The sequence below is a fragment of the Calliphora vicina genome, chromosome 1, assembly GCF_958450345.1.
Source record: "Calliphora vicina chromosome 1, idCalVici1.1, whole genome shotgun sequence".
Taxonomy (NCBI): Eukaryota; Metazoa; Arthropoda; class Insecta; order Diptera; family Calliphoridae; genus Calliphora; species Calliphora vicina.
In genome coordinates this window covers 86,163,721-86,189,916 of record NC_088780.1, presented here as the reverse complement: position 1 = coordinate 86,189,916, position 26,196 = coordinate 86,163,721, and the positions used below count along the sequence as shown (strand labels likewise).

The 26,196-nt window shown below is 30.6% G+C and overlaps 2 protein-coding genes across 3 annotated transcripts; one reads left to right on the top strand and one right to left on the bottom strand.

Annotated features, from left to right (window-relative positions):
- Positions 1-2,222: 2,222 nt before the first annotated feature.
- On the top strand, positions 2,223-25,113 carry LOC135963275 (larval cuticle protein A3A-like). Of its 2 annotated transcripts, XM_065515059.1 has the most exons (3): positions 2,223-2,260; positions 2,431-3,108; positions 24,449-25,113. In XM_065515059.1, the coding sequence occupies exons 1-3, from the start codon at positions 2,249-2,251 to the stop codon at positions 24,986-24,988; spliced, it is 1,230 nt and encodes a 409-aa protein (XP_065371131.1). In that variant the 5' UTR covers positions 2,223-2,248; the 3' UTR covers positions 24,989-25,113. The 2 variants fall into 2 exon arrangements, with proteins under 2 accessions (XP_065371131.1, XP_065371132.1); XM_065515060.1 differs by lacking the exons at positions 2,223-2,260; positions 2,431-3,108 and adding an exon at positions 24,099-24,137 and having other exon boundaries at positions 24,314-25,113.
- On the bottom strand, positions 13,252-18,361 carry LOC135948894 (larval cuticle protein A2B-like). The gene is made up of 3 exons (XM_065498346.1): positions 18,348-18,361; positions 13,992-14,047; positions 13,252-13,948 (listed from the first exon to the last, which is right to left on the bottom strand). Exons 1-3 carry the CDS (start codon positions 18,359-18,361, stop codon positions 13,443-13,445), a joined length of 576 nt encoding a protein of 191 aa, XP_065354418.1. The 3' UTR covers positions 13,252-13,442.
- Positions 25,114-26,196: the final 1,083 nt, after the last annotated feature.

Sequence of the window (26,196 nt, the reverse complement as noted above, 5' to 3'; positions counted from 1 at the left end):
AAATTGAAATCTTTTTTGAAAATGTTTGGTGAGTTGGTGGGGAGGAGGGGGTTATTGCCAATATGTTTAAAATGCTTATTTTAGCATTTTTAGGGTCTCTACACAAAGTTTTATGATGCTAGATCCCTTGGAAATAATTTTTGCCGCAATTTTGGCTTTTGGACACATAGTGCAAAGTAAATTTTTAATTTGGCTAAACTTCTTTTGTTATAATTATGCTGCAATAAATCAATGAATACCATTGTAAAGTAATTTTAGACATTCGGAATACGTTTTCTACACTGCCAAGGGCGTCATCAACAATTTTTATTTTCAAGGCCTATTGTAAGTATCATCTATTTACTATTATTGGGAACTAGAATATGGGAAACAAATTTTTCCAATTTTCATTGTCATCAATGCTGATTTCAACATTTTTAACCACCTTCGACATCAACAAGAAAAGTTAAAAGTTGAGTGTCATTTTAACCCCAAGTGCCATTAAAAATAACATTTCGCTATGTTCCCCATACAAATTCCAAATATTGAAAAATTTTACCTTCACGATTTAAGGTTTAACGTTTTTCAGTGTTAGTACAACTTTCAAAGTATATTTAGAATTATTTTACTTATAAGACTCTGTATAGGATCTACTTAAAATTCATAACAGTAAGGATATTGAGCTCATTCGCCAAAATATGGCCAAATAATTAGTTTTTCTCGAAAATTGCTAAATTTAAATCACAGGTACGAAAAAACTATAGGAGATATTTTCATAATTTTTTTCATATTTTTATTTCCTATTATATTCTCAAGAAATTCCAATGTGATGATCAAAAAATTCTGAAATTTGTTTAACAAAATTTTTAAAAAATTGAAATTGGAGTTTTTTCGCTGGTATGACCAAAAAAATTTAATTTTTGGTTTATATTAACCGTATCCTACGAAGTCAAGCACTCTTATACAAGTAAATAAGGGTATATTTTAAGTAAAATTGAGCTTTTATTCTAATATTTCTCGAAATATATAAATTTTGTTCCTACATTTCTTGTTCTTGTGGCCATAGACACGATAATGGCCTGGGGAATTTTAAATAACTTTAACATTTTTTGACCAAATTTTTATGTTTTTTATGTCTCATTAGATCGACAATTACGTATGTATACAATTCTATTCTTTTAAATTAAATTACAAAAGTAATTTTTTAATGGCAAAATTTTTACAAAAACCAAAAAAATTGCATTTTCCCCCTTGTAAATGCATTTCAAAACTTCAGAGGGCTTGTGGCACGTCTTAATCCCAACCGATTTACATAAAAAAATTTCAGGACGACTTTTTTACCAATGTTCACCAAACTGGGGGGATGAAACTGGCAAAAATCCAACTTTTGTTTATTAAGGGCCACCCTAATGTACATGTTGAAAGTTTCTAAATTCCTTTTATTATAACTTATAGAGTATAATTTAGAGATAAATGTGGTCAAAGAAGCTAACTTTGTAAAAGTAAAAAAATTCTAAATTCTTAATTATATATATTTTTTTTACACAATTCATATACAAATAATTTAATTTTCCATAAACGATAAGCCAAATTATAATGTTTCTGAAGCAATAAAATATTTTTATTTATTCTAGAGAAATTTATCTTAATTAAAACACTAATTTTGTTACTTAAACTTGAGACACAATTCTAGTTTAGTTTAAATATTTCAATTAACCAAAATATTTTAAAATTAAATAAAATTATTTAATTGAGTTAATCAGAGTTTAATTAAAAAAAAAACACTAAATATTTGCACCTTTAATTTGGCCATTCCAATGTTCATGGCAGAAAGTATGAAATACGTTTAACTACAACTTCTGGAATGTATGATATGTATTTGTTATGTGAACAGATATAATTCTTAGCAATTCATTAATCATCATGAAAGCAAGCACACTCTAATAAGCCAAAATATAAAAATATAAATAAATTCTAAACCGGAAATCTGCAGCAACAGGCAAACCAAATATGGTGTATTGAATGGAGCAAACAAATTAATACGAATGATTTTTTCTCATTTCGAAACTTTTTAAATACCTACCTATAAGATATAAAAAAAACAAAAAAAAAACTATGATATGTTAAAGATTACTACATCCAAAGACAATAAAATTACAATTGAAATTCAATTTCAATCACAATTAGTTGCTATAAAAGTTGACGATTAATTTCAAATTGTATCATTCACTTCTTGTACCCATTTCTGCAAAGAACTAAATACTTTAACATGGCTTTTAAGGTAAGAAAAATACGCAAACTGTTGTCATGCGACAATAACAAAAAACAAATTAAGCGTTACAAGCAAAAATGATTGAAATCACTTAAAATACGACCGAAATTATTTAAATTCAATTGTATGTATAAGATATTAACAAACAATCATTAATTGGTTTACTTTTATTTTTACAGTTTGTTTTCGCACTTGCCTTCGTAGCTGTTGCCAGCGCCGGTTATGTTCCTGCCGCTCAGGTTTATCATGCTTCTCCAGTTTCTGTACATGCTGCTCCTGTAGCTGTCGCTCAAAAGGTTGTTGTCAAATCAGAGGAATACGATCCTCATCCTCAGTACAGATTCTCTTATGGTGTTGATGACAAACTGACTGGTGATTCCAAGAGTCAATTTGAAGAACGTGATGGTGATGTAGTGCGTGGTGAATATTCATTGATTGATGCTGATGGTTACAAACGTACTGTGCAATACACCGCTGATGCCCTCAATGGCTTCAATGCCGTCGTAAATCGTGAACCTCTTGTCAAGACTGTTGCTCCAGTTGCTCATTATGCTGCTCCCGCTGTTGTAAAAACTGTTGCTCCTGTAGCTCACTACGCTGCTCCTGCTGTGGTAAAAACTGTTGCTCCTGTAGCTCACTACTCCGCTCCTACTGTAGTCAAAACTGTGGCTCCTGTGGCCCACTACGCTGCACCTGCTTACTCCCATTATTCAGCACCAGCTGTTGTTAAGAGCGTTGCCCCAGTTGCTCATTATTCCGCTCCAGTTGCTCACTACTCTGCTCCCGTTGCTCACTACTCAGCTCCCGTTGCTCACTATTCAGCTCCTACTCATTACACATCTTATGCTGCTCCAGCTGTTTCATACCATCACTAAATCATTGAATTTACCGCACAAATTGTTTATCTGTTCGAATATTTATTTTACGAGTACAAAAAATGTAAGAATCAAAATATGTTAAGTTAATAAAAATAATATTTTCACAAAAATCGTTACAATATATTTTTAAATATAATGATGTTCTGAGGAAATTTGTTTAAGAAAATTGTTATCAATTTTATTATAGAAATTATATTGAGAAGATCTTCTAGAAAACAACCATATTTTGAACTAAAATCTTTGGAATCTTTTGTGGTATCCTTTAAATAATGACGATTTTCTATGCTATGTCATATTTAGTTATAAAATCTGAATAAAAGTTCTAAAGTTATTAACAATTTTACACATCTATTAAAAAATATGAACTTGCAAGCTTTATAAATCCAAACTAAAGCGAATTATCGAATTCAGAAGTAGAATAAAGGTTCCAAAATTATTTTGTTTTTATCGAAAATTTTCGTTTTGTCCCTTAATTTACTTTTAAAATCAAACTTTTTTTAGGTTTTTGACTCATTATCTTATGAGAATTATATACCCATTTTGTAAACTTGAGATTCTAAGGCACAATATTTGAATTATATTTGGATTTGTTAAATTCCATGAGATGAAAATGCTAGACTTAAGTCAAAATTTGAAAAATATTGTAAATTTCATTTCAATGCTTACATCTAAAATACTTAACGAATAACAATAAGAATCTCGTACCTCGTGGAAATGCGTTTCTGAATTTTTAAAGCATTTTTCATTGAGAGGTTTTAAGTTATTACTAGGGGCGAACTTTCATGCCTTTATTCTTATACGCGCTTGAAATATGCTTAATGAAATAAAAATATGAACTAACTAATGCCCAAATTATAGAATATAATTCGCAATAGAGTCTTGAAAGGAGTCTTTAAATTATAGGGTAGAAGGGGGATCATTTGCCATAGGGGCACATCTGCCAACATAGAATAACTTAAAAACCGAGTAAGCGATTTTATTGCATTATCATGTTATGTTTTCGTTTCTCAATTATTTACCATCCCTGAAAGTTGGAAAGTTTAATTTTACATATGATGTGAGGCAGACGCGATAGATTGTTTTTCAAAAAGCTGTGTAAATATTTGAGCTTGTGAATTTTTTGTGCTAACTTCTTTAGTTTTTGTTATACAAAAAAGTTATTGGTTGGTGATAGAATGTCAATAATAGTGAACAATAGTTTTTTCGATCATTTAATTTGAAGTACAAAAAAATTTATATTAAACCGGGAGTTTTGAGGTAGTATCTGGGGCACATGCGCCAGATACTAGGAATCCCTGTCATGTAGAGCAAAATGTAGAAAAAAAAAATCAGTCACAATTTGTTTAAATTTGTTTTGTTAAATTATGTGAAATAAACAATAAATATCTAGTTTATTATACTTTGTTTTGTGACGAAAGAATACGAAGAATAAATGAAAAAATTCGTTTATATTTTTGGATTTTTTTTTTGTTTTATTTTACAAATGACAAATCTGCCCCATCCCTTTGGCGTATTTGTCCCATGGGTGGGGTGGTTTCGCCGTTTTTGGTCAGTCTATAAATGTTAAAAAATATGCATATTAAAATGAGATAGGAAAGATTGAAATGAGTAAACCTAATGCCAACATTTCTACTTAAGTATCCGAAACAGGAATTGTATTGTGGTTTTGATTTGAGATCGTTTAAAAAGTGGCATATGGTCCCCCTTCTACCCTACTAACAATTAGTATTAAAATTATAAGTTTTCTTCTGAGAAAACTATGGGTATATTAATTATAATATCTTGGGATTAATACTTGTTTAACACCATAATCTTGCTTTTTAAAATCATCAGCATTCAACCTTAAGTTTCATTACGTAATAAATGACTATGAATGCCCTTCAACAAAAATCTTTCGGTAACAAAATCTCGTATAAATTGTAATTGAAATGAATGGTCCTGCCCGACCATATAATACCCTACAAAAGAGTAAATGAGCAAAACCCTTTTTTTAATTTCAATAATTTATTTTCTTGAATGATTTTTGGAAGTTGGCCTTATATGGAAGCTATGCCAAATTACACTGTACAACACCAAAAAAAATTACGAGGTCCGACCGATAAATTTTGATAGAGGGGACAAAAAAAGAAGACACGTGTATAAGCGTTTTGAAAGTTTACATCTGGATTTCATTTCAGGGGGGGTTAAAGTTTCCTAACTCTGACACATTCATATTGTTAATTGTCATAAGAAACCATGTTCCTTACATTTTAGGTATAAAATGTGTTCAGCAAATTTATGTAAAATGTTACGTAGAATATTTTTGTAGAATATCTTAACCCTCTAAATCGTCAAGGCATGGGTCTTTTTTGTACTTCTTTTAATAAAGGGCAAAAACACCATTAAAACAGGGATTTAAGGGGTTAAAATGTTCCGCAAAAATATTATATGTGAAATTTTACTATTAGCCCATGAATACACTAAAACGGAAAATTCAACAAGAAAGTCAGAAATATGACATAACAAAAGAGAGCCTAGGGTAAATTAAGTGGAATTGTATGGTAATGAAGTGGAACTGCCTAGAGATAAAAGAAGACAAAAAAGACCCATGCATTGATGATTTAGAGGGTTAGCATATTCTACAAAAATGTTCTCCGTAACATTTTACATAAATTTGCTGAACACATGTTATACCTAAAATGTAAGGATCACATGGTTTCTTATGACGATTAACAATATGAATGTGCCAGAGTTGGGAAACTTTAACCCCCCCTCAAATGAAATTCAGATGTAAACTTTCAAAACGCCGATATACGTGTCTTTTTCTTGTCTCCTCTATCAAAATTTATTGGTCTGACCTTGTAATTATTTTTGGTATTCTACAGTGTAATTAAAACCAGTATTATATATAGTAACATAGTAACCCAATTCCATTTTAATATTGAAATGTTTACAAAATATAATGGACTTAGCACTTCTGCAAATTTATAGTTATTAAATAGGTATTAACCATTTCTGACTACTAAACCAAAAAAATTTGAATACATAGCTTTAAAATTTTTAGTTTTTATTGGATATTTTATTTCTGCATAGATAAATATATTGTTTAAACTTTTAAAATAAGTTCAGTCAGTGTTGGTTAACCGAAAAACCGCTTGTCTTAAAAATGTAAATTTTTGGTTAACCGAACACTATTTATAAACACTACTCCCAAGGAAGCATTTAATAACTTAATTTAATAATAATAAAATTACGATTTCGTGAAAATCGAGAAATTTGGCAAAAATATTCACAAACTGAACTTTTTTTTATATTATTATTATATATTTTTTCCTTTATTCAAATTTTTCAAGTTTACAATTTACAAATTATGAGATTTTACATAAGTATATCAACAATTAATAACAAATTAGCTTAACCTTATATAATCTATAAAATATATCACAGTTTAAGGATGAACAAGTAAGAGTGCTATATTAGGCTATGCCGAATCATATATACCCTTCACCTTTGTTGTGGATGCATTATTATTTTTTATAATTAGTATATATGTATGTACATTGCCCACTTTCAGCGTACAGCATCCTAAATTTATCAAGAACACAAAAAACAACAACGCCAAACGAAACAAAACACCAAAAGAAAAAACAAAAACAAAATACGCAAGCCAATGAAACCAACACACATCCAAACATACTAGGGATGCCAATCCCGAAATCCCGATCCCGAAAATCCCGGGATTTTTCGGGATCGGGATTTCCCAAATCCCGGGATTTGTGAAAAAGAATCCCGGGATTTTTCGGGATTAACGAATCCCGGAATATTACAAGATTTTTGATATTTTCAGGAAGATTTTTCAAGCTTCTAAAATACCTAGAAAGCTAATTTTCAGCATACTTATAATTCTAATCTCGCCGAATCTTGTATACCCACCATCAATGGAGACTTGATTGGCATTTATGAATAAATGACTTATATCGAAATTTATGTTAATATCATTATATACAAATTATTTATTGACAATAAAATATTTTGGACTGGACCTCACAAAAGTTGGTAGAAGGGTTTATTTTCATATACAACTTGTTTATGACCAATTTCATCACGATATTAATTATTATAAGCCAATTTGGACTAGGGACAAATGTAGCCCGATTTCCGCAATACTTTACAGTATAATTTCGGAGTACTTAGAACTTATTTTGTGCACAATTTTTTAAGGATTGGCGTATATTCAACATATTAATGACTGCTCAAACAATATTCCGGGAGACAATTGTATGGGGCTAGGGGAAATCATGGACCATTTTCAATACCAAATTTGTGGATAATTTTAGCCAGCTGGCTTCTTTCGTCTGTGCCCTATCGTGTTTTTAACAGACAGGCAGACATTTTTTGTAATATAATAAAACAATACTTTTTATTTTTAATATTAATATAGGGATGGAGCAAACATTTTCGACAAAAATTGTACAGTTTCAATTGCAAATAACTTTTAAACGTCATTACCAATTTTAACACGATTGGTCTCATCAATGTACGCTTTCCTAAAAATCCTCTTGCTATGAATATGGCATATGTACTCAATGCAAAAGTTATAAAATTTTAAATTTTGTTATGGATTTATCACGGTTAAATTTATTTTAATTTAATGCATTAGTTTTTGCTTTGTTATATTGTTTCTTATGCATATTAACGAAATAAATAGTTTTTATTGTTGAATTTGATGTTTTTGACGTTTAACTAAAATCCCGAAGTCCCGAAAAATCCCGAAATCCCGGGATCCCGAAAAATCCCGGGGTCCCGAAAAATCCCGGGATCCCGGGATTTACATTTCTAAAATCCCGAATCCCGGGATTTGTAAAACCCAGTCCCGTTTGGCATCCCTAAAACATACGTTTAATTGTATAAAAAACAACAACGCCAAAAGAAACAAAACACAAAAGAAAAACAAAATACGCAAAGCATGCACATCCAAAAACATACGTTTTGTTGCTTTTTTGTCAAAAAAACCAACACACAACCAAACAAACGTTTAGTTGTATAAAAAACAACAACAACGCCAAAAGAAACAAAACACAAAAGAATAACAAAATACGCAAAACATGCACATCCAAAAAAACCAACTCACAACCAAACAAACGGTTAGTTGTATAAAAAACAACAACAACGCCAAAAGAAACAAAACACAAAAAAAAACAAAATACGCAAAGAATGCACATCCAACCATACGTTTTGTTGTTTTTTTGTCAAAGCATGCAGTACATTGTGTTTTTTGATGAAATTTTCAGAGGTTGTCTCGGATTTTTGCTCATATCTCCGTTATTTATGGACGGATTTTGCTGATTTTAAATAGCAAAATTCTCGAAAGTATGTCTGACAGAATTGTTGAAGATTTGGATCCCGGAGATATCTGGGGTCTTCAGAAAATTGATTTCAACAGACAGACGGACAGACAGACAGACAGACAGACAGACAGACAGACAGACAGACAGACAGACAGACAGACAGACAGACAGACAGACAGACAGACAGACAGACAGACAGACAGACAGACAGACAGACAGACAGACAGACAGACAGACAGACAGACAGACGGACATGGCTTAATCGACTCCGCTATCTATAAGGATCCAGAATATATATACTTTATAGGGTCGGAAATGAAAAATGTAGAAATTACAAACGGAATGACAAACTTATATATACCCTTCTCACGAAGCTGAAGGGTATAAAAATTAGGTATGAAAAACCTTTGATAAAGAATATAAAGATATTTTATAACTCGTTAACAAATTATAGAAATTTAAATAATTAAACAACAACAAAAATACTTTTGTAAAAAAGTAGAAGGTGTTGCTTTTAGAGTAAATTTCTTATGATATCGTAATTAGACTGTCTGCATTTTTCGTGGAATGATAGCGTCAGATCCCTCATAATTGCGCTAATTGTTTTGTGACCAAACTTATCATGTAATCTTATCGTAGAGTACCTCCATTTCAGATTATGAATAATCTTGAGATTTTTATTTTGAATAATTTGCAATTTTTTTATGTGTGATTTTGCTGTTTTTGAAAACCAAGCTTGACACCCATATGTCATTATAGGCCTTATACACATTTTATACAAAAGTAGTTTATTTTTAAGATTCAGAACTGATTTTCTGTTTAATAATGGAAATAATGCTCTGCCACACTTAATTGCCTTTTCACTGACGTGTTGAACATGCTCATTAAACGTTAGTTTTTTATCAAAAATAACTCCCAAATATTTTATTGAATTCCGAATTTCAATAGTATTACCTTCGAATTGTAATGGGATACTGGGTATGCGTTTTGGTGATTTGTTAAATGGGAAAATAATAGCTTGAGTTTTTTCATGATTTATTTTTATTTTCCATTTTTTAAAAAACTTTTCAGCGGATTTAACGAAACACTCATTCTTTTAATGATTGCGTTTGATAGTTTTCCACTACATATAAATGCGCTGTCGTCTGCATAAAAGGCAGCATCACTATCTTTTTTTATTACAATATCCGATGTATATATGGAATAGAGAGTTGGTGACAATACGGAGCCTTGTGGAAGACCGGCTGGAATATTTCTTACTGAAGAGTAGCTATTTTGTATACATACCACAAAAGATCGATTGGTTACAAAGCTTTTAATAATTTTTTGAAGATATATTGGAAAGCTCATGCTGTTGAGTTTGAATATGAGGCCATCGTGCCAAATCGAGTCAAACGCTTTCTCAATATCAAGAAATACCACTCCTGTACTTCTTTTATTAGATTTATTATTTTCAATAAGTTGTATAACTCGTTTAATTTGATGAACCGTAGAATGCTGCTTTCTAAAACCAAATTGTTGATTGTTTATTATATTATTTCTCTCGGTAAAGCATAGTATACGAAGCAGTATAACTTTTTCGAAAAGTTTGTCTAATACGCTTAACATACTTATTGGTCTATAGCTATTAGGCAATTTTGGATTTTTACCTTTTTTGGGTATAGGTACAACTTTTGCTTTCTTAAATATATCAGGAAAATATCCGTTTTTGAGACAGAAATTAAACATTTTGGAGAGTACTTCAAAAAATGAAAGGGGCATATTTTTCAGGACAATACTTTGGATCATATCTAAGCCTGGAGATTTGTTGTTTTTGAAATTACTAGATATTTCTATTAATTCGGTAGCTTTCGTCAAAGCATCTTGTTCCAATAGTATTTCATTATTGTGGTATAGACTTTGAGTATGTCTTTGAACATTCTTATCCATAGTTGTGTGATTATTTAGGGTAATTTTATGAGACTGTTCAAATACATCAGCAATAATGTTAGCTTTATCTTCATTGGTGTTATATTCATGTCCATTTAATTTGAGGGAAGGAATTTCAAAACGTTTACATTTAAATGTTTTCGTCAGTTTCCAAAACTTTTTGCTACCCGTTGGTAGTTTCTTAATAAATGTAGACCAGTTTTCATTTCTATCTCTATTTATATGAAAATCTATCAAACTCCTTAGTTGCTTTAATATGCTAATTAATGTTTGCCTTCTACCATAATCAGAACACCGTTGTAATTTACGTAGATATTTCTTTCGTTGTCTAATTAAGTTTATCGTTAGGTCAGAAATATTATTTTTCCAATCTCTATTATTACCCACAGGAATTTTTCTATAAGCATTATTTAAAATGGAGATAGCCTTTACAAAAATTGAGTCAATGTTTACATTGGTTAAGTCTTCTGATATTAGGTTTTGTACTTGTATTTCGTTGTCTACCCATCTTCTTATAGAATTCCAATCGGCTAAATGGTAGAGTGGGATTTTGTTTGAGGTACCTTGAATATTCCCATATATATAACAAGTTACAGGAACATGGTCTGAGACAAGTTCATTAGGATGAGTTTCTAGATTTGAGAATGATAGACTTGAGTTTGAGAGCATAATATCAATTGTGGATGGAGGAGAAGGAGAAGCAGTTTGATCAAAGCGAGTGTTATTTGTAGGGTAGAAAACGTAATAGTTGGACTGATTTTGGTGGTTAAATAAAACATTACCTGCTTGGTTATTTAAACTACAATTCCAGCTTGTGTGATGTGCATTAAAATCGCCGAAAATAAAAAACTCTGTTGATTTATTCGTTAATACATCAAGATCCTTTTTAAATTTATCAGAAAACTGTGGGCAATACGCTGATGTTATAATTGTTGTTCTTCCATTAAGATCAATAGAAATCGATATATTCTCAATATCAAAAGTTTTATCATAACGAAGCAATTTATGTTCTAAACAGTTGCGAATCGCAATAAGCACTCCTCCGCCATGAGTTGGACGATCCCTTCTATAAACTTTATAACCAACAATCAAGAATTTGTGTTGAGGTTTAAGAAATGTTTCATTTAATAAAACAATATCTATGTTATTCTTTCGAATAAATTGTTCTAATTGCGAAATAGCTGAATGTGTTGTTATGCCTTGAGCATTCCAGTGCATAACATGAAGCATATTGAAATTTAAGGTATTACAAAGCATGTCTTAACATATTTCCTAATACTCTCAGTTTGTCGTATTTATTTTTACACTTCTGTAGTGCATCGATAGCTTCAAAATAAATATCTAACAATCTATCGTTAGAGATATCATCACTAACATCATCATTATTATTGTTATACTGGTTATGTTTTGACATATCAGAGTATAACACTTTACGATTACCAGCTGATTTTACATGTTGCTTTGATGTTGATGGCTCAGTTGATAAAATTTTCGGAAAATCTTCTGACGACTGATGAAATTCTGGAGTTGGTCTGGATCTTCTGGGACTTGAAATGTTGTTGGATGTAACTTTTTTGCGGATATTTATATACTCCTGCCTACATGGACATCTTGGATCGTCTGCTTTGTGATTAACATTGTTAAAGTTTTTCTTAACGCAATTGAAACACTTATATACGACTGGACCTTCATTATGTATTTTATTTAAATTACAAACCGAATAGTCATGAGCACCTGCACATGCTGGACATACGACAGATCGATGGCAGTTGTTAGTACCATGTCCGAACATTGAACATTTGCTGCATTGGGTTGGACCCTTATTGCCTTTTAGTGGGTTTCTCCATTTAACAGCAATACCACAGAAAAACCTTATTTTTGTATTTCTCGTTTTGAAATTTGTTGCCTATTAAATTCTATCATATAAATTGCATCATCTAAACTAGAACGCTTTGTTTTTATTTCTTTCACATTAATGGGCAATATTGTGAGTGAACTTAAATTCATCTGTGATATCTTTAATAGTGATTTGAGGGAGTCCAAATAACACAAGTTTAAACTTTTTGTTATCTTTAAGTTGGTGAGTGTAGAATTTAATATTATGTTCTTTTAGTTTTTTCATAGCGTCTTCATACAGCAGTAGAGAACTAGACATAACTTTTGTTCCAATTGACATTCTTTGAAATTTGTACTGCGAACCGATAAGTTTATGTACTATCGTAAAGCTGGTGGAGTCGTCAACGACTATAGGGGGAAATGTTTCTGTTTTAACAGAGACTTCCTCACCTTCACTGAATGAATCCAGATCTTGTTCATCTCCGAGCAAATCATACCTGTTTTTTACAGGGTTGTTATCCGGAGCCTTAGGAAACTTATACCTTGGGTTATTCCCAAATTGTTTTTTTCTTTTCATAGTTTTAATTATGTCAAATTAAATTCTATGAAAAATATTTATTGCTATACTTAATAATTTATAAAAACTAAAAAATATTTTCGAGAGCACAAATATTCACGTGTTGTATCAGCTGATAACAATACTGAACTTTTTTTTATTCTTACAATTTTGAATAAAAAAGAGCAAAATTTTTTTATTTCACCCATATGTATGTATATCTATGACTGTAGCTAAATGTTATTCTCAAAATTCAATGCATATGTTTTATTGCGAAATTCCGACACTAAATGCCGCCATTTTTTTTAATAATTTGTTTGACCTTTTTAAAAAAGCAAGCTAATTTTCTTAGAGTTGGATTTTTGCTCTCAAAAATTTACCACAGCTTTTAGTAAAAATTTAACAAGTAGCCATAAAAATATTGGGTTAAATAACTTTGGTCATATAAAATATAAAAAATTAATAAAATATCGATTTTTGAACGCTTTTCATTTTATTCGAACTCATTAAGAACTAGTAACAACAAAAGTGTAATATCAAATCATACAATTATTTAGAAAAACAATATATCACATATACTATAACTTATATCTAAAGAATACTCTTTTAAATAACAAAATACTGCGGCAAGTGATTATCATTCATTTACAATTCATTGGTCCTATTTAATGATGATGGTTATAGTAAGATGGAACAGCATTGTGATAACTGGCTACTTCGGGAACATGAGCATAATGGGTCTTAACGGCAACGGGAGCAACATGAGCTACTTTAACCAAAGGTTCACGATGTACTACGGCATTGAAACCATTGTGGTCATCAGCTGTATAGGTGACAGTACGCTTGTAACCATCGGCATCGATTAAAGAATATTGACCATGTACAACATCGCCATCACGTTCCTCATGTTGACTCTTCGAGTCTCCAGTTACTTTATCATCCACACCATAAGAGAATTTGTACTGAGGATGTGAGTCGTATTCCTCAACAGTTTTGGTGTAGACCTTGTGGGCTACAGGTACAACATGATGTTCCAGTGGAGCAGCATGATAAACAGGTTCAGCATGATAAACCTGTTGATGTTGTAGTGGAACGTATCCAGCTGCAACTGTGGCCACAATAGTTAAAGCAAGTACAAGCTGCAATGAAAAAAAAAACGGAATAGGTTTAACTTTTTATTATAAGGAATAGAATCAAATAATTTAAGAACTCACTTTGAATGCCATTATGCGAAAATGTGTGTTTGTTCTTTTCTCTTGAATTAACAAATCTGGAATGATAATTTTTTTAATTGAATTAACAGCTTTATATATGAAATACAAACATTTTAAACAGCGATTAGCTGTTAATTTTTTAATATTTTGTTAAAACACATGTAGATTTGTTAGCGGTTACATACATATGTGTGTGTTGTGTATATTTTTTAGTTTGCTCTAATTTGATGCTTTTACTTTAGCATTTGTTAATAAAACAAACATTAAATATCAAAAACTTAAGTAATTTCAATATAAGTACTTTACTACCCGTCATTTAAATAATTGGTATATAATTGGTATATATATATATTTATAACAAAACTTTCAAGCCGGATCATGGACGGTATAATTACACTGTCCAACAAATTGAGACTTTTTGATTGGAACTGAAAGTGCATGTTGAGTAGAATAAACTTGTAGTCCACCTGGTCTGAATTTTTTTTTACAGTGTGTCAAAGTAACTGAAAAAAATGATGTTAGTTAATATCTGAGGAGCCGCAGAACAAAAGGTACTTTTTCGCATCTTTTCAAAAATTGGTTTTTTGGTATTTTTATAATATTTGGGTTAAAATCTTCTAGAAACAATCAAGTCAACAAAATTTTTTTAATTGTTTTACTAAGTAAATTGGGTTATAAAAAATGTGTGCTTAACAAAACGTACAATACTAGTATAAAACGAAAAATAAATTAAATTTCAATGTGTACTTTGTTTATATATTAGATCAGGATTAAAAACAAAAGATTCTTTTTCCGATATTAAAATGGTTTTATATCAAACATCCTTTGACATCTATTGATAAGTAAGAAACTTGTTACCATTTCCAGGTTGAAGCAGTTTTTAAGGGGGGCGAAATAAATAAAAATCATTTTTCCAAAAATTTTAAATATGCGAAAAAGTACCTTTTCTTCTGCGGCTCCTCATCTAAGAGAATTCTTGTTATCAGAGTTATATTGTGGAATTTTATGGGGATCATTTTTGTGAAAGATCTTAACCCTCTACCTCCTCTCAAAAAAGTCCTTTCAAAAAGGACATTTAAGGATTAAAATATTCTACAAAAATGACTGATGGAAAATTTCAGTGGGGGTCACCAAAGATGTCAATAAAGCTCTTTACGCTTATTCAACAAAATTACTCACCAACTTGGGTCTCACATTTTAAAAAAAAATCACCAAAAATCTATTTATGATCCGAATGAGCAGATATTTAAAATATAAATAGTCCTAGAAAAGATCTGTAGGTTATCGCATTTAGGTCGAGAGTTACTTAGGCTTGTTAATTTATTTTTTTTAATTTTTCTCGATCTCTTTTTAGTTTTTTAGATATGTAGGGCCTACGGTGGTTCGACATTTTTTTTCAAATATATTTGCGATAAAATTTCGAATACTATAAATACAACATTCTAACAGTTATCTCGTCTCTATAAAAAGTTACATGCATCCAAAGTTGGAACATGTAAAAATGGCCGTATTTTTTACGTTTTTTCCCAAAAAAGTCCCTATATTCCATACAGATTTGAGTAAAAAAATGATTGAAATAATTGAAATCTACATAGAAAACTTTCGTTCTCTTCCTACCTTTTTCTCCCAGGGGCTGGCGGGCTGCCTGACCTTTTCCATGATGTTGTCCTCTTTTCCAGGTGGAGGAGTGGTTAGGGGGCTTCTTTGATGGATTGTTTAGAGGGAGGTTAATTTTAAAAACTCGAAAACCATGATTTAAACTTTTCGTCCTCTGCCAGGGATCGAACATGGGGTGCTTGGTTTTGTAGGCAAGCACTTTAACCACTACACCATGCCGCTTTATATATTATTATGTATGTATATAATTTTAAAGTCAATTTTTAATTTTGCTCTAGTTCGTTTATTAGAATTACTCTATAATAATTCAAAGAATACAACTGTAAATTAATTTTAAACAATTGGCAAATTTTCGGCCCTGACAAAGGCGTCATCAACAATCTTTATTGTAAATATCATCTATTTAACTCACTATTATAATGAGAAACTTATGAACAGGGCAACCAAAAATATGCAATATCATATCTTTTCCTGTGTATCGTGTAAACATGTCTTAGTCATAAATAAATATATCGATGTATTTTGGCATCGATTTGTTAGTGCATATTTTTGCATATTTAACTCATAACTGCATATTTTTGTTGCAAATTTTCTTTTTTTCATTATTTAGTTTTCTTAACATAATTTTATTGTTTGCATTGTAATTTTTTATTTCAATATTTTACTATTTTGTTAAGGTCCAATGCTAATTAGCCTAACTACTTAATGAAAAAATTACAGAACCCATTGATTTTTCTTTCGTTCACTTAATTCATATGTATTTGAATTAAATTAAAACTATACACGCACAAATATCAAAATATAACAAATTGAAAAATTACGTAAACAAATTAAAAGAAAATGGGCAACTTCTTAAATAAATATTTAAGCAACTATTCAACAAATTTTAAGATAATTAAAATCCATCGAAAACCTCGCTTTCAAATCATATATAGATTTACTCATGCGAATTTTTAACGAAATTGTTAAGAAATCATTTAAAAAAATATACATGGATATCGATAATCGAAACAATGGATGAGAAAGGAAGAAACATGGGAAATGTCACGGTATTTTGAGTTCCCATGACAAAACTGCAACAAAAAGGTTTTTTAATTGCCGCAGTATTAAACGGAACAAATCATTCCACTAGTCTAAGGCGTTTTGATAATTCTATTTAAATAAACACACAAAATCCATAGCAATTTTTTATCCAAAAATTACACACGCTCTTCATAGTTTTTAAAACATTATTCAAAAGATAAAAAAGTGGGTTTTAATGCGTTATGTTGAATATAAACATTTCGAGAAATTTATCCGGAACATCCTCTCCCTATTGATCCCATATACATTGGGGCACATGGATTTAGAAATTTAACTATTATGCCACTAATTACTAAAATAAATTTTGAAGTGTTAGGCAGTTTAAAAGCTGAGAGAAATCAATTGATAAAGATTGTCTAAGAAACTCTTCGGATATCTAAAACAAAGATTTAGTTTGAAAATTTTAAAACTTAAGTAAACATATTGTAATTTATTGCTAAATATAATAAAATGAATTGAATCAAACTATTGTCTTGTAGTGCCAAATTCACTAAAATCGAAATTTAATCCTATAATAACCAATTTTAATTTATGAGCTCAATATTTTTTAATAAAACTTTGAAATCAAACAATAACCAACTATTTTTAAGTGTATATATTTTATATTTTAAGATCATATTTTTCGTTTTTAAGTGCATATTTTATGCGCATAAAACTGTTTTTTTAGAGCATATTTTTCGTTGCCCTGCTTATAAATTTGACTTTCCATTTAAATTTTGAGATTTTCCGATTTAAATTTTGAGATTTTCGAGAAAAACTATTTTTTTGGCCATATTTGGATTAATGAGCCAAATTTCTTTACTGCTATGATTTTTAAGCAAAAGCTATTCAGAATATTATATTCCATGTAATTTTAAATATAGTCTGAAAGTTTTACTAAAATCGGAAAACGTTAACCCTTAAATCGAGAAGGTCAAAGGTAAAATTTTTCAATATTTGGAATTTCTCATGGAAAAATAGCGAAATGTTATATATTTTTGGGCCGATTTTGATGAAACTTAAGAAAAATATAACATGATGTCTAGTATTTATAATAATAGCACAAAAATTAAAATTAACCCTTAATATCACATGGGGTTAAAAAGACACTGAACTTTTAAAATCACGAAAAATACATTCGATATGAATGGCGCTAACTTTAATGTTTTTCAGAGTTAAATAAATTCAATCATTCACGTTATTTTTTAAATCTATTAAATCAAAAGTACACTAAAGGGTTAAAATCAATTTTATTATTCAAAAATCCTCAATAAAATATTAATTACGTTATTAAAGCAAAAATCAGGTATAAATACAATATTTTGCCGTTTGAAAAATGTGTGGTCAAAATTGAAGAAAATTGTGAACATTTTTCAAAATAGCTTCGTAATACTATTGTCTAATTAATACACAACACAATACTTAAAAGTTTGTTTCCTATAAAAATAAAATTTTCATCAGCACTATTGAAATTGACTATTTTTTAATGGTTTTAGATTTCTGGACGAACTTCGTAGTGTTGCTGGATGCAAACTAAGCAACATACTGGGTTTCATTAAGGGAATAGGGTGGCTATTTAAGGGACGTTCTACGGCAGGTCCAAATCCGTAAAAAGACTTATCTTTCCTTTCTTTCTTCTTCTTTTTAACAGACAGAATTTTGGACTTTTTTGCTTACTCTAAGGCTATCATCTTTATCTATCTTTATTGAAGGGAATCACAATGGACCTCAAGGTCTCCGAGTGGAAGTACACTCAATGTACACCCCTTCCTAACCTAACCTAACCTAATGGTTTTAGAAGTTTGGGGTCATTTTAATCCCAAGTGCTATTATGGGTTAATTTAAATTTTTCTACTGTTTTTGTAAATACTAGACTCTGTGTTATATTTTGCTTAAGTTTCATCAAAACCGGCCCAAAAATATATAACATTTCGCTATCTTTCCATGAGAAATTTGAAATATTGAAAAATTTTAAATTTGACCTTCACGATTTAAGGGTTAAAGTTTTCCGATTTTAGTAAAACTTTCAGACTATATTTTAAATTACCTGGACTATAATATTCTGAATAGATTTTACTTTAAAATCATAACAGTAAGGAAATTCGGCTCATTCTCCAAAATATGGCCAAAATATTAGTTTTTCTCGAAATATTTTTATTCCCTATTATGTTGTCAATAAATCCCCATGTGATGATCAAAAAATTCTAAAATTTGTTTAACAAAATTTTTAAAAATTTGAAATTGGAGTTTTGAAACTGTCGTTAAAAAAAAAAATTTTTTTGGTCATACCTGGGAATAGTTTAGCGGTATCCTACGAATACAAAAACTCATATACAAGTAAATATGGATATATTCTAAGTAAAAATAAACTTTTATTTTAATATTTCTCAAAATATGTTAATTTTGTTCCTATATTTCATGTTCTAGTGGGCTGAGACACGTTAATGGCCTGGCGATTTTTTAATAACTTTAACATTTTTTAACCAATTTTTTTCTTTTATATCTTATTAGAACGACAATTACGTACACATTTCGATTCTTTTAAATCAAATTGCAAAGGTATTTATTTAATGGCAAAATTTTTACAAAAACTGAAAAAATGCATTTTTTCCCCCTTGTAAATGCACCTCAAAACTAAATCGCTAAGTCGGCACGGGTTGCCCTTCTTAGAACAAGCTAAAAATTTGTTTGGTGGTATTTTATGTCATTACACAAGTTTTCAGGGGGTACCGTCTCAACATTTCCAAAAATTTAATTCTAAGGGACACTCTACTGTACAGTGTACACCCAAACTACAAATTTTGAAGCTGTATATACTTTATTGGACATTTTATGTTTTTTACACATATATGACGGTTAACCGGTTTAACTGCTTTTTTCGATGCCGGTTTTTTAAAAAGTCGGTTTTTTATAAACACTATTCATCCGTTTCAGACAATTTTAAGAATTTTGACATCGATTTGTTTATGCATATTGAACTCACAACTGCATATTTTTGTTGCATATTTTCTTAATTTTCTTCATTATTTTGTTCTCTTAATATAATTTTATTGTTTGCATTATAATTTTTATAGAACAAAGGAATCATTTTTGATAATTCTATTTAAATACATGATGAATGGTCCAAAATCCATTGCAATTTTTTAATAAAAAGTGACACATGCTCTCCATAGAGTTTTTAAAACATAAGTCAGATGTTAAAGCTTTATGTAGAATAGAATAGCTTTTAAAGCTTTATGTAGAATAGAAACGTTCTGAGAAATTTATATGGAACATCCTCTCCCTACTGATCGTATAAACATTGGGGCACATGAATTGAGAATAAAAAATATTATGCTACTAATTACTAAAAAATGCATTTTAAAAGATGAGAAAAATCAACACATAGCAATTTATTGCTAAATATAATAAAATTAATTGAATCAAACTACTTTCATGTAGTGCCCAAGTAACCAAATTCAAAATTTAATGCTGTAATAACGAATTTTAATATATGAGCACAATATTTGTTTTACTTCTTATATATTTATACCCTACACCACCATAGTGGGGAGGGTATTATGCGTTTGTGCAGATGTTTGTAACGCCCAAAAATATTAGTCTAACACCCACCTTAAAGTATACCGATCGACTTAGAATCACTTTCTGAGTCGATTAAACGATGTCCGTCCGTCCGTCTGGTCGGCTGGCTGGCTGGCTGTCCATATAAACCTTGTGCGCAGAGTACAGGTCGCAATTTTGAAGATATTTCGATGAAATTTGGTACATATTACTTTTTCGGCTCAGGGACCAAGTCTATTGAAACTGGCTGAAATCGGTCCACTATTTCACCTAGCCCCCATACAAATGTCCTCCCGAAATTGGACTTTATCGGTCATAAATGTTTAATTTATATATGTATCTCCACAAATTCCGCTCCAAATAAGTTTTATATACACAAAATTCATGTCACCAAATTTTGTTACGATCGGTCCATAATTAGTCATAGCTCCCATATAGACCCGCTTCCGAAAATCACTTTAACGTGCATAAATCGTTTAAAAATGTTGGTACACACACAAAATTCAACATACTTAACTTTAATATAGACATAAATCACACGACCTAATTTCATGGTGATCGGTCCATAATTGGTCATAGCCCCCATATATGGCCCACTTCCGAAAATCACTCAAAAATATAAATTATTGAAATTTTAAAAGAAAAATGTTTTTGCTCTTTTACTTAGTCGGGCTTGACCGACCATACTTCCTTACTTGTTTATTAATAAAACTTTGAAATCAAACAATAACCAATTATTTTTAAGTGCATATTTTTTTTTTAATTTAAGAGCTAGTTTTTTTAATTTTTTAGAGCATATTTTTGGTTGCCCTGCTGAAAACATACTTTTAAATTTGTTTTCTACTTTTGCATTTTCAATAGCAAAATCTATATAACTGAAATTTCATTAAAAAATATTCATAAATACTTTAATTTAACTTTAATTTCAATTTGAAATTTTTTATCTTCTCAAAAGCTCAATAAAAAGCATTTTTTGTCATATTATTCAAAAAATATTCCACGAATTTTTTAATTGTCAAAAGTTATATATATTTTTAAAAATTAGTCCCCCAAATTCCCTATCCATTGATATATAACATGTCTACCTTATGTTTTTTAAGTGACAATTAAAATACGAACAAAAGTCCCCAATGAACAATGAATTAAGGCCCGAAAATATTATAAATAAAAAACAAGTAAGAGTGCTATATTCGGCTATGCCGAATCTTATATACCCTTCACCTTTGTTGTGGATGCATTATTATTTTTTATAATTAGTATATATGTATGTACATTGCCCACTTTCAGCGTACAGCATCCTAAATTTATCAAGAACACAAAAACAACAACAACGCCAAACGAAACAAAACACCAAAAGAAAAAACAAAATACGCAAGGCAATGAAACCAACACACATCCAAACATACGTTTAATTGTATAAAAAACAACAACAACGCCAAAAGAAACAAAATACGCAAAGCATGCACATTCAAACATACGATTTGTTGATTTTTTGTCAAAAAAACCAACACACAACCAAACAAACGTTTAGTTGTATAAAAAACAACAACAACGCCAAAAGAAACAAAAAACAAAAAAAAAACCAAATACACAAAGCTTGCACATCCAAAAACATACGTTTTGTTGCTTTTTTGTCAAAAAAACCAACACACAACCAAACAAACGTTTAGTTGTATAAAAAACAATAACAACGCCAAAAGAAACAAAAAACAAAAAAAAACCAAATACACAAAGCTTGCACACCCAAGCATACGTTTTGTTGTTTTTTTGTCAAAGCATGCAATACATTGTGTTTTTTGATGAAATTTTCAGAGGTTGTCTCGGATTTTTGCTCATATCTCCGTTATTTATGGACGGATTTTGCTGATTTTAAATAGCAAAATTCTCGAAAGTATGTCTGACAGAATTGTTGAAGATTTGGATCCCGGAGATATCTGGGGCCTTCAGAAAATTGATTTCAACAGACAGACAGACAGACAGACGGACAGACAGACAGACAGACAGACGGACATGGCTTAATCGACTCCGCTATCTATAAGGATCCAGAATATATATACTTTATAGGGTCGGAAATGAAAAATGTAGAAATTACAAACGGAATGACAAACTTATATATACCCTTCTCACGAAGCTGAAGGGTATAAAAACAATGAAAACAAAACAACGAAATTTAGGGACTTGGTTTATTTTTTGGGATTTATTTCATTTCTAAAGTTGGGAATTTAATTCATAATGAAATTACATTGTGGTGTATCAAAAACTGGCTTCACTCAGAAATGCTATTTTGCATTTGCGACCATCGGCCGGGCGCAAAAAAAATTCCTAATCTGGGGTGTATCATAAATTGGCATCGCTCAGAAAAGTTGTTTTACAATGCAGGCCTTCGGCAGTGGGCAAAGGTTTTATCTTCTGGGGTGTATCAAAAACTGGTTTCGCTCAGAAAAGTTTGTTTGCATTGCAGGCCTTCGGCCGGGCGCTAAGGTTTTCTTCTCTGTGGTGTATACAAAACTGGCTTCTCTCAGAAAAGTTTGTTTGCATTCATAATGAATTAAGCCCCCAATTTTGGGATTTTATTTCATTTGCTGTTTGGGGACTTTGTTCGTAGCGCCACAAATTAATTATGGAAAACTGAACATCTCGCAGAGAATTTACTATTGCTAACCAGAAAATGTTTGCTTCAAATAAGCACAATAATAATAATAACAAGGTAATTTTCATTATGTTTCAAGCCTCTGAGATATCGTTACCTTAATATAGAAAGGCCATAACTTGTGTTTTTTAGTAAGCCCAGAATCTCGACTTAAAAAAGCACGAGTTGGGGCCTTTTTATATTAAGGTAACGATATAAAATATTATAGTGCGCCTTCGCTTAGTGCTACTTATAACCCCAGAACAATTACAAAAATTTAGTAAATCCTATGAATAAAATCTTTATATCAATTATTTAAATAAATATCAAAGCAATATGTACCGATTTCAAATATTTTTACATGTGAGAATTTTGTCAAGAAATATCGCTCAATTCAAAAGAGAAAGCAATAACAAAACAGATAAATGTAATAATCAAAGTATACCAAGTAGTCCAACTCTCTATTTTATAAATTTACTCTCTCACATATACGGGTACTGTGTAAATTCAACACCCTTGTGAGAGAATTATACACATCAAAAGTCTCGAAATTTTAACTATAAATTGTCCAATAAATATAGTTTGATACGCGTAAATTCACTAACACACATTATTTTATAATTTTTTTCAACACATTTAGCACTTTTTCTTTTCCGAAGCACGTCCATTTCGCACAAACTAAAAAATATTTTTTTTTTTATTAATTTTGACGTTTTATTTTGTTTGTGGTAGGTTTTAAAATATAGAACAGAGTTTAAATTTTTGGTATTGATGGCACCAACACATATACATTTTTGTTACTAACACATATTTAGACTTAGGTACTTTTTCACTAATATAGTATAGAGTTAGGTACTGCTGTCAAAGAGTTGGACTACTTGTTATACTTTGGTAATAATGATTAATTTTACGATTTTCCTATCATCTTAGGCCCATAAGAAATTATCATCAATTATTAGTAATAATATTCTAAATCAGCACCCATATATGTATGTATATCAGACATATTTCAATATCAGACGTATTTCAAGCGGAAGTATTATTACCTGTGTAGTAATTAATACATACCTACATGATATTAAATACAAAAAAAACAATACAATACGTATCTTTTGGTAAAGATTACTCCATAAATCTAAATACAAAGAAATTACAATTGAAATTGAATTTCAATCACAATTAATTGCTATAAAAGTTGACGATTAATTTCAAATTGTATCATTCACTTCTTGTACCCATTTCTGCAAAGAACCAAATACATTAACATGGCTTTTAAGGTAAGAAAAATACGCAAGCTGTTGTCATGCGACAATAACAAAAAAACAAATTAAGCATTACAAGCTAAAATGATTGAAATCACTTAAAATACGACCGAAATTATTTAAATTCAATTCAATTGTATGTATAAGATAATAACAAACAATCATTAATTGGTTTACTTTTATTTTTACAGTTTGTTTTCGCACTTGCCTTCGTAGCTGTTGCCAGCGCCGGTTATGTTCCTGCCGCTCAGGTTTATCATGCTGCTCCAGTTTCTGTACATGCTGCTCCTGTAGCTGTCGCTCAAAAGGTTGTTGTCAAATCAGAGGAATACGATCCTCATCCTCAGTACAGATTCTCTTATGGTGTTGATGACAAACTGACTGGTGATTCCAAGAGTCAATTTGAAGAACGAGATGGAGATGTTGTCCGTGGTGAATATTCATTGATTGATGCTGATGGTTACAAACGCACTGTGCAATACACTGCTGATGCCCTCAATGGCTTCAATGCCGTCGTACATCGTGAACCTCTTGTCAAGACTGTTGCTCCAGTAGCTCATTATGCAGCTCCCGCTGTAGTAAAAACTGTTGCTCCTGTAGCTCACTATGCTGCTCCTGCTGTCGTAAAAACCATTTCCCCAGTGGCCCACTACTCCGCTCCTACTGTAGTCAAAACTGTGGCTCCTGTGGCCCACTACGCTGCACCTGCTTACTCTCATTATTCAGCACCAGCTGTTGTTAAGACCGTTGCCCCAGTTGCTCATTACTCCGCTCCAGCTGCTCACTACTCTGCTCCCGTTGCTCACTATTCAGCTCCTACTCATTACACATCTTATGCTGCTCCAGCTGTTTCATACCATCACTAAATCATTGAATTTACCACACAAATTGTTAATCTGTTCGAATATTTATTTTACGAGTACAAAAAATATAAGAATCAAAATATGTTAAGTTAATAAAAATCAATATTTTCACATAAATGTTCACTATATTTTTAATTCTATCTACTGATATAACGTCTTGGGAACTTTTACTTCATTTTTTTAAGCATCTGTACATTGGAATGCTTCGATTTACACAAAAATGTTTGTACACTTTGTTATGATTTAGAAGTGGTCACAAAAGTTGGATCATTTAAAATAATGTCTACATTATGGATTTTCTATGATAAGATTGTTTATTCAAGGAAACGTTATCACCCAAGAGTAAAAATGCTTTGAAATCTCCCTTTTGAGATTTAGAAGTTTTGGACAATTCTGTATAATTCAAGAAGTTTATGTAACAAATGTAATAAATACACACAAATTCGCTTGTTAAGTTGCTAAAATAAAATAAGAGAAATTGAATTTGACTAACATTAGTGTTGTCATATGGGCAATTCCATAAATATCTCACTCTTGAAACGTTTGTCAAGAAGAGTTGAATATGAAAAAAAAACACTAAAGTTTTACTATGTTAAGGTATTTAGAGCATATTATAATTTTTCAAGAGTAAAAATAACCGTTTAAACTAATTATCTAATTAATTAATTATCTTTAATTGTTTAATGTGGCGGCGAAACTAAACACCAAAAAAAATATTTGTTTTTTACTTTTTCTATACAAGAGAAAAATATTGCATTTTATTTAATATAAAATCATCCAAAGATGATTTGGATTTAAATACAGGCAAATCCATGTATAACGAACGATATGTTGTCAGGCCCATTCGCTAAATTGAAAAATTCGTTATATCGAGATGTTTTGTTTTTTAATTTTGGACAACTTTTTCTGTACTGGAATTTAACTAAACGTATGGCGTTTTGATCCCTAGGTTGAATGAGTTGTGTGACATTCGGAGGAATGAATATCGTCCAAGTTCGTATATCTTTAGTAGTTTTTACTAATTGTTCTTCTGGAGGCTGACAATGAAGGCATTATCCACGATTAATAAAGCCTTCATTGTAAGTGATTTCGATTCTGAAAATGATTCAACCTGTAGAAAATTAAACTCAGGGACAAACATTTAAAAAAAAACAAATTTTGAAGATTCCAGATTCCACTTAATTTGTGTGAAGATAATTTACAGGAAACAC

Excerpts from the sequence above, each read along its gene's own strand:
- LOC135963275 (XM_065515059.1), top strand. Across the intron at positions 3,109-24,448 it reads CATCTTATGCTGCTCCAGCT|GAATACGATCCTCATCCTCA; the intron begins GTTTCATACCAT and ends GTCAAATCAGAG.
- LOC135948894 (XM_065498346.1), bottom strand. Across the intron at positions 13,949-13,991 it reads TTCGCATAATGGCATTCAAA|TTAAACCTATTCCGTTTTTT; the intron begins GTGAGTTCTTAA and ends TATAATAAAAAG.